Source organism: Squalius cephalus, assembly GCF_949319135.1.
Source record: "Squalius cephalus genome assembly, chromosome: 23".
Classification (NCBI taxonomy): Eukaryota; Metazoa; Chordata; class Actinopteri; order Cypriniformes; family Leuciscidae; genus Squalius; species Squalius cephalus.
This window is the reverse complement of record NC_137144.1, coordinates 25,556,737-25,566,131: the sequence shown is the minus strand read 5'-3', so window position 1 is coordinate 25,566,131 and position 9,395 is coordinate 25,556,737. Positions and strand designations below refer to the sequence as shown.

Here is a 9,395-nt window from a genome sequence, read left to right as displayed (position 1 = left end):
TTTAATGCACACAGGCCCTAGTTTCATTTTTATGAATAATAACCAGAGCTTCCATCTGAAAAGCATGGAAATGAGAGCATTCATATGATAAACCAAGCCAATTAAGCCTGGTCTTTGTTCCAGCCCCCTCTGCAGTGAGCTGACCCCTCATTTTTAAAGGAAAATGCACTTCATCATCATCATCATCATCATCAAGGAGATGTGTGATCATGCATTAGCACTGAACAAAAGATCACTGGTTGGACAATGTTGTGATGCATTAAACATGCCAAGGGTATGAATGAGGATGGTCCTAGCTGTCATTACCTACGAACTCTTCATCATCATCATCCTCCTCTCCGTTTTCAGAGTCGATCTGCATGGCCTCCTCGATGAAGTTGACGGCTTTGCCCGCTCGCGAGGCGGAATTGTGTTCATTGCCGAACGCGCCGCCGCGGGTCTCGTTCTCCTTGAGACGCGTGAAGTATTGCAGCGCGAACTCCAGCAGATCCCCCGGCTGGTTCCTCAGGACCTCCACGGTAAAGCTCTGCAGAAGCTCCGTCAAGCCCTCGGGGATTTCTATACTCATTTCCTGACGGTGAAATGTGCGCAAAAATTCGGCCCGGTCTTGCGCGTATACGTACAACAACAGTCGGTCCCGTTTCGCCGCGTCAGCTGAGAAGAATGACCCGCAAAACGCGTCAGAGGGAACGCGACGGATTTCTCGCTATTCCACCATCTGCGTGTGTTTCCCACCGTGTCCGACCGTGTCCTCTAATTTGCGGGCGTAAAAATGGCTGGGATTTCAAGAGCTGGCATTTTTTTTTCTCTCCCGCTGCTGCTGGCTACAGGAAAGCCGCGCATGTGATGCGGGAAACCATGGCAACCAGCATCCCGGGATTTGCGCAGGAGGAACGCGGACGCGACGCGACGAACTAGAACGCGACGCGAGCTCTTAAAGGGCTAGTTCGCTTCAAAATCACCCTCATGTTGCTCCAGACCTGTATGAGTTTCTTTCTTCTGTTGAACACAAAATAAGATATTTTTTGAAGAATGTTGGTAATCAATATTTTGTATTGATTACAAAATCAGTATTTTTTAAGTCAATGGCTGTCTGATTAACATTCTTTAAACTTATCTTCTTTTGTGTTCAACAGAAGAAATAAATTCATACAGGTTTGGAGCAATTTTAGGGTGAGCAAATGATAACAGATTTGGGTGAACTATCCCTTTAAATTTGATTAAAACACACTGAGATGTTTTTAAGTTTTCACGCAAAAGTACCATGGTATATGATGCTTTTTTTTGGACAAGTACCATGGTATTACTATAGGATCCTTTGAAAGTCTATGCAAATAGTGCAGGCCTATATGAATATGGAAATCATTCAGGACCATGGTAGGGGGAGACTAGTTGTCACACCTTTTCTCATTAAAATAGCCTTGTTTATCATGATTTTTAAAGTTTTGGCTAAAAAATTAAAACATTTAACATTTCCATTGAACACGTTGACTTATACACATATACATATACATAATGAATCAGGAAATTACCAAATGGAAAAGGTCATAAAATATCAAAGCCTCATTTTCGCCATCAGGAATATAAAAAAAAAAAAAAAATTTTTTTTTTTTTACAATATACAGAATCCCCTGTGACAACCTACCCCAACCTACTTTTATGATAACATGTAGTTCAACCGAGACTTTTTGGCAATTCGAATCAGGCTTTTGACTCAAGGCCCTTTAACTTTCCTATGTGACAACTAGCCCCGGTGTCCTCTATTATAGCCTAAAAAGTATCAAAGTTCCATCACTTTTTTTTTTTTTATCTTAAACCATCTTCTGCATTGTGTTGTATCTGTATAATATATAGCCTAGTTTTGCACCTTTTTAGAGTGACGCTATCAAATATAATTAAGTTAATGGATAAACAGACACCTCAGACAGAATTAGATTAAGTGGGTTGCTGGTTAATCCTGTTTTGACGAAAAATATGAGCTGATTATGTTGAGATTATTATCAGAGTTTGACCTTCTGGGAACAATAACATTGTTGTTATATAAAGGTACAAGGTCTCTCTCTCTCTCTCTAAATCTATGTTGTGTTTCACATCTGTCATAATGTATCCAGCATTACCAGAGAGAACAGAATAGAGAAGAGGATATTAAAATAACTTGGAATTGAATAAACTGGAGACTTAAATTCTTTAATATCAATGATAGTCAGGGCACAAAAAAACACACCAGTCCAGTCTTCTACATCAATCGTGTTCCTCTTTATACTGAATGTGAGGAGAAAATGTTAAGATAGATAAGTTGTTCTGGCTGGTTACATCATTGAGCTAGAGTAAAAATGTGAAATATTATCATAGTGAAGTTTGTTAACTCATGACTCTGATGTTGCTGCATTTGAGTGCATAACCAAAGTGTGCAGCTCATATTTCCTTTCCGAGACAGTTTTTATAGCTCAGATGATTTAATAGAGATCTCATTTTTCTCTTATGTCTAAGTATCAAATGTCTCCTGAATGTCTTGGGAGTCAATATTTGACATACAGCGAGAGTATAGAGCTATCAAATTAATAGGGATAGCAGCATGGACCATTTAATTTTCTATACATGTGAGATTACTGGAGCATTTTTCTCAGGAGAGACAGAAAACTGAGCAAAAGCCTATTGTTCTCATTCGTCTAAAAAAGCCATATCACAGAGATCTCATTTGTGATTTTTCTGTCCTGTGGTTTGAAACGTTCCTCATACTCTCACACCTACAGTTGTGGAAGCGATTTATATGTTTTTTTGTTTGTTTGTAATTTTTTATAATTATTTTAATATTATTATAAAAATATTAATTTTTAAATGAGCATATGTTAAAGGAAGTAAATAAAATACTACCACGATGTATACATAATGTTAAATATGTAATTATTTTTATTAGTAATACATTAATAATTAATAATGTATTACTAATACATTAATAATGTCACAATGCAAAAAAAAATTCAGATTTTACTAAATTAATTTTTTTAGATATATATACAGTATATATATGCTATATAAGGAATAGGTAGGCTATATAGCCATATCATAACTAAAACTAAAACCATAAACATATTTTATTTCTGCTAGTTGCCTGGATAACATTTTAGTTTAAGTTAAAAAAAATTCATATAAATAAAAATGACAAAAATACACAACAAAATTACTAAAACTTATAAGAAAAATATATATATAAAAAAAATATATATTTTTTTTTAAAATATTATATCACAAACATTAGCTATGTGATATAAAAGTCAACGAAACGCTATTGGCTATTTTTAAAAAGGGGAGGAGCTGTTAGATATGTTCCCGCCCTGTCTTCCTGTTTCAGTGGAAATTATGTCAATACATTGAATAAAGCTGCGTGTTTCAAGGCACTTCAGTGTTTTTCATGTGTTTCCCTTTTGAAGGATGAAGTATTGTCCTTGTCCATCACCTTTGAACTTTGTTTTGTCTGACTTTTATCTCTTTTTTTTCTTTTTCTTTTTTTTTTTACATAATCATGTATTAAAGGAGAACTCATTTTTTGGTACATTTGGAGTGCTGTCAATACAGAGAACAACGACAAAAATCGGTGTTGCCTTCACCAAGTTATTCTATTTTTAAAATTTGCACCCTGTAATTGGTAATTTAGTTACCAATGATCACGCGCGTGAACTCGACAATCGATTACTATGGCGTTCCACCGAAAACAGGATGTAAACAAAGGTATGAGCGCTGGCTGAATTAACTTCATTTTTATTAATATCTCTAACATCTACTGCAGTCAGATTCACCCGTGTTCACTCGGAAGGAATCACTCACATTTTCTGTGCACTTGTAATGACACTTAAAGGATGTTAAGAGGCTAAAAAGCAGGCTTACTACTTGCCCTATTGAAGTCAACAGGGTGCAAATTTTAAAAATAGAATAACTCGGTGTAGGCAACACCGATTTTTGTCGTTGTTCTCTGTATTGACAGCACTCCAAATGTACAAAAAAATGAGCTCAATGTTAAAATTGACCGGAGTTCTCCTTTAACTGTTGTTATTCTGAAGACAACGATAAATAAACAATGAAAAGTGCAAAGCAACCAAAGCGTGTTTTCTACCTTGTCTGACGCTGTCGCTAACGCCTCGTTGCTAGGAAACAAGGCTTCCGTTACCAGCGTGCTTGGTTACATCTGCTCAACCAATCGTTTTTCACGGTTAGTATGACTGACACGTCAAAGAGGCGGGTTCAAGGTGAAGGAGGCGGGGCTAGATGGAGGAAGACGCTCGAGCACATCAAGCAAAACAAAAGCGATCCAACGAAATATTTCGCGATTAAACTGACCATATGGTGAGTTAGTTAAAGTGGTTATACACTTATTTATCCAATTTAAGAGCAGTTTAAACGTATTGTCGAAACGTGCAGCTGTGATTTAAACAGAGTGAACAGAAAGTTAGTTTTAATCAGTTTAGTGCCCTTGAAACGTGCTCTTGCAAAATGTCCTCAGTCTGAAACAAAAACTAGCCTACATGATATTGCTACGTTGCTTTTGAACATGGTATTGAGGTAATAGGATGTTTTTGGCATGTATCATGTTATATACGTTACAACGGGTTTTTCAATATTTTAGCGATTCAAATGATCATCCTGCCAAATTTTAAAAGGGACCTATGTATTCATGCATGAAGACCCAATATTAATTTATATTATATACTATAGCAGTTTGAAGTATTATTTGGAAAATATTTACTATTTGCTAAGTTACATTGTTTTTTTTTTCTGTACTCACGTAGTACTGTACTGTTAAATGTAGCCTATTCTTTATTTATTTAAAATAAAATGTTTTGTATTGTTTACTTATCTAATCTAATATCATTTGAACCTAATTTTAATTTATTTTAATTTATTGTAATGCAATTGTTTAATTATTCTTTTTTTTTTTTCTCAGATTAAGTTCGAAAACCCTTGCATTAGACTACAGTAGTAGTACATAAATCGCAATGTACTATGGTGTTACCATAGTACTTTCTTGTAGGGTTCTCCTGGTTGCGTTCAACACGTATTTCTCTGTATCCTCAGGTTTGCTGATGATGTCGGCCTTTCCATCCTCTTCCTCCAAGAGTCGGACCTCCACCCCGCTGAAGTCCAGAGGCAGCGTCCCGCAGCGCAGCAGAAGTGTGGAGTCCACCGGAGACTCGACGTCCTCTCTGCTGTCCCCCATCTATCACGACAGCTTTGAGCTTTCAGATGAGGAACCAGAGCCAGATCAGCCTCAGCGCGTTCACAACATCACCGTCACGTTAGCTGAAGATGTCTCTCCCTCCAGGTGAGCGCTTGTTGAGTTGCACATCAGTCATGTATCATGTAAAATCATGTATCATGTAAAACCAGACATACTTTCAGGGATGAGGTGGACACAACAGGCCTGGAAGACAGATCTTTCAGTGGGAGCTTCAGACTGAGTGCCTGGGAGCAGTGGATTGTGGAGAAAGCCAAAGAGGAGCGTGTCAGAAAACAACAGAAAGCTATGGAGGTATATGACTAAAAAACATTATTTGTAGTTATGGGGATATTTTATGTTAGTACTACTATTTTCAGCAGTGTTTTTATAGTAACATGGACATTTTTATTTTATATACACCACCGTTCAAAAGTTTGTGTTTTGGAAGAAATTAATATGCACTGACGCATTAAATTGATCAAAAGTGAGAGTAAAGGCATTTATAATCTTACAAAACATTTCTATTTCAAATAAACGCTGTTCTTTTTATCAAAGAATCCTAAATAATATGTTTCATCAAAAATTAGAAGCAGCACAACTGTTTTCAACATTGATAATAATCAGAAATGTTGATCAAATCAGCATATTACAGTGATTTCTGAAGGATCATGTGACACTGAAGACTGGAGTAAATTCAGCTTTGATCACAGGAATAAATTACATTTTACAATATATTCACATAGAAGTTTTAAATTGTAATAATATTTCACAGTTTTACTGTATTTTTGATCAAATAAATGCAGCCTTGGTGAGCAGAATATATAATTTTCCTTTTAATTATTCGGTTTATGAATAGTGTATGAATAGTAGTGTGTGATAATAACCCTGGTCCGACAAGCATTCATTAAGGTCTATATTTCAGGAGCTCACGCTGAAGGAAAAAGAGGAAGAGCAGAAGAAAGAACAGCAGAGGAAGAAAGTCGCCTGTGATTGCAAAATTCAAGAGTGGCTGCGAATGAAACGAGAGCAGGTAACGCTCTCTGAAACTCCAATATTGCTAGGATTCATTGGTTTCAGAATGGGGACTGGTCTCCTCCTCACGCTTTCACTGTTTCTGTCCTCAGGAAAAGAAAGAGAGAGAGTCCAAAGAGTTTCAGAAAAGCAAAGAGCAGCTTCGAGAGGAGAAAAGACGCGCCGAGATTGAAGAGAAAGCCCAGGAGAAGTATAAGCAGTGGATGCGGAAGAAGAAGCAAGAAGAAACAGAGAGAAAGCTAAAAGAGAAGGTGTGATTTATAGAAAACATTATTCCCATTGAACTTCATGAGGGTGTGTAGATGATGATCTCGATCTCTTTAAAGGGATGGTTCACTTTGAAATTAAATTTTGGTATGTTTTAGCTTACCTCAAGGGCATCCAAGATGTAGGTGTCTTTTTTTCCGCAGTAGTTTCAATTTTGATATTTTTAGGTCAAACCGTTCTTGTCTGTCAGTCATATAATGCAGGTCTATGGTCACTGTCTCAAAGAGCATGCACAGAGTCCAAATTAAACAATTCCCCATCGTAAGTACACATTGATGGCCTAAGACACGAAACGAGCGGTTTGTGTGAGAAAACGAACAGTATTTATATCGTTTTTACCTCTTATACACAGCCACGTCCAAGTGATCTGAGGGCGCGCGCGCATCCTGGTGTGTGTCGTATGCGCAGACTGGTGCATAGATATATACACTAGATGTCGCCTTAAAGACATTCGTTGCAATGAACTGCCGTAGACAAGGCGACCTCTAGTGTATATATCTATGCACCAGTCTGCGTACACGACACACACCAGGATGCGCGCGCGCCCTCAGATCACTTGGACGTGGCTGTGTATAAGAGGTAAAAACGATATAAATACTGTTCGTTTTCTCACACAAACCGCTCGTTTCGTGTCTTAGGCCATCAATGTGTACTTACGATGGGGAATTGTTTAATTTGGACGATGGGGAATTGTTTAATTTGGACTTCTCTGTGCATGCTCTTTGAGACAGTGACCACAGACCTGCATTAAATGACTGACAGACAAGAACGGTTTGACCTAAAAATATCAAAATTGAAACTACTGTGGAAAAAAAGACACCTACATCTTGGATGCCCTTCAGGTAAGCTAAAACATACCAAAATTTAATTTCAAAGTGAACTATCCCTTTAAAAGGAGGAGGCAGCCAGAAGAGAAGCAGAAGAGAGGGAGCGCAAAGAAAAGGCGGAGGAAAGCTTTAAAGAATGGCTTGACGGTGTAAAAACGAAAGGAAAACTGAGCCGACGATCATCAGCATCCTCAGCCGGTGAGTGAACTTGATGCATCCAAACCTTTAAACTGGTACACACTGAAAAATATGTGAAACTCCCTACATATCCCACATAAATATCCATGAAAAGACAGAGATTCAAAGCCAAGCTTTAAAGTGTTAATGTTATCACTTTCAGGCAAGTATAACAATGTGAACTATCCCGCTCCGAGCTTCGTCAACCCCATTCCCTGGAAACCCATTCACGTCCCACAGGAAGACAGAACGCCCAGGAAAAGTTCAGCGCGTAAGAGAACGGCAGGAGCGGCGAAGAGCCGGTCGAGCCGCTGTCTCACACACACATCTAGAGACGCCGTCGGTTTGGCTTGTAAGAGATGGTGACACTGACCTCTGCTGGTCTCAGTCCAGTATGAACTCTTCTGAAGACTTGCTGCGTTTTTGTCTAGCAAGTGTTTTCCAGCTTTGAAAGACTCACTTTTCATGCGATGGAATTATGAATTTAACTTGTATATTTTTTGGTTGAATGTTAGCTAAATATGATTTTTCTTGTCCAAATTAAAGATCTTTGGAAATACAGTCATTTTGCCCAGTATTATTTGTGTTAAATCACATACACTAATACACTTACTTGTCATACACTAATGTTCAAAGGTTTGGGGCCAGGAAGATTTTTAATGTTTTTGAAAGGAGTCTCTTCTGCTCACCAAGGCTGTATTAATTTGATCAAAAATACAGTAAAAACAGTAATATTTTGAAATATTATTAACATTTGAAATAAATGTTTTCTCTGTGAATATATGTTAAAATATAATGTATTCCTGTGATCAAAGCTGAATTTTCAGCATCATTACTCCAGTCTTCAGTGTCACATGATCCTTCAGAAATCACTCTAATATGATGATTTGCTGCTCAATAAAAGTTTCTGATTGTTAATGTTAAAAATAGTTTTTCTTTGATGAATAGAAATTTCAAAACAGCATTTATTTGAAATGGAAATATTTTGTAACAATATAAATGCCTTCATTCAATTGAATGCATCCTTGATTAATTAAAAAATATGAATTAATCCACAGCTATTGTAAATGACATTTCCTTATACTTGTATACATAGCATATTTGTATTATACTTATTAAATGACGATGTAGAATATTTGTGCTTAAATTGAGTAGATTACTTAAAAAATTAAGTGACCAATTATCAATTAAAAAAAAAACTTTCCAAATATGTAAAAAAAAAAAAAAAAATCCTAAATTTACTCTTTTTTTTTTTTTTTTTAATTCTTAAATATTTCAAAAATGAGAAAATAATGGTAATAACAAAGTTGTTTTTTTTTTTTTTTTTACAAAATTCATTAACCATTTAAAATGGTTGGTTTAAAGGGTGGTGTGGTGCAATGGATAAGACACTTGCCTTTGGTGTGAGAGACCCGGGTTCGAATCCACTGTGAGACACCAATGTGTCCCTGAGCAAGACACTTAACCCCTAGTTGCTCCAGAGGCGTGCGACCTCTGACATATATATAGCAATTGTAAGTCGCTTTGGATAAAAGCGTCAGCTAAATGAATAAATGTAAATGTAAATGTAAAATGGAGGTTTTACTAAAATGTTTGTTTTTAATGTATATAGAAACACACTAAAAACCTAAAAACACAGAATGCCTTCAGCAAGTTTTCATTGGTATGGGGGGAAAAAAATGCCACAAACTTTTCCTTTAATAAATGTACAAAATACAATGTAAAAGTCTATACATTTGCACTTGATGATGTGCATGATTTTCGAGACAATCAGTGTTTGTGACTGCCGTGGTGTGGTTTCACAAAAGACTTCTTCTGAGTTGAACAGGAGTCGTCATTAACTGGCTTATCTGCATATCCCGAGTCAGCTTGTGACCAGA

General features: G+C 36.8%; 2 protein-coding genes across 4 annotated transcripts in view; one reads left to right on the top strand and one right to left on the bottom strand.

The window, feature by feature from the left end:
* The window catches only part of prkar2b (protein kinase cAMP-dependent type II regulatory subunit beta), a 17,708-nt gene extending 16,811 nt beyond the window's left edge, over positions 1–897 (bottom strand). The window contains exon 1 of the mRNA XM_079860310.1: positions 307–897. Within this exon, the coding sequence (XP_079716436.1) occupies positions 307–568 (262 nt within the window). The 5' untranslated portion in view covers positions 569–897. The remainder of the gene's footprint in view (positions 1–306) is intronic.
* Positions 463–9,144, top strand: ccdc34 (coiled-coil domain containing 34). Of its 3 annotated transcripts, none has more exons than XM_079860311.1 (7): positions 463–518; positions 5,071–5,317; positions 5,395–5,524; positions 6,135–6,242; positions 6,337–6,495; positions 7,407–7,536; positions 7,679–8,571. In XM_079860311.1, exons 2-7 carry the CDS (start codon positions 5,079–5,081, stop codon positions 7,879–7,881), a joined length of 969 nt encoding a protein of 322 aa, XP_079716437.1. In that variant the 5' UTR covers positions 463–518; positions 5,071–5,078; the 3' UTR covers positions 7,882–8,571. The 3 variants fall into 3 exon arrangements, with proteins under 3 accessions (XP_079716437.1, XP_079716438.1, XP_079716439.1); XM_079860312.1 differs by lacking the exon at positions 463–518 and adding an exon at positions 4,220–4,341 and having other exon boundaries at positions 7,679–9,144; XM_079860313.1 differs by lacking the exon at positions 463–518 and adding an exon at positions 4,256–4,557.
* Positions 9,145–9,395: the final 251 nt, after the last annotated feature.

Excerpts from the sequence above, each read along its gene's own strand:
- ccdc34 (XM_079860312.1), top strand. The coding sequence starts at position 5,079 with ATGATGTCGGCCTTTCCATCCTCTTCCTCCAAGAGTCGGACCTCCACC. Across the intron at positions 5,525-6,134 it reads AACAACAGAAAGCTATGGAG|GAGCTCACGCTGAAGGAAAA; the intron begins GTATATGACTAA and ends TCTATATTTCAG. Across the intron at positions 6,496-7,406 it reads AGAGAAAGCTAAAAGAGAAG|GAGGAGGCAGCCAGAAGAGA; the intron begins GTGTGATTTATA and ends TCCCTTTAAAAG.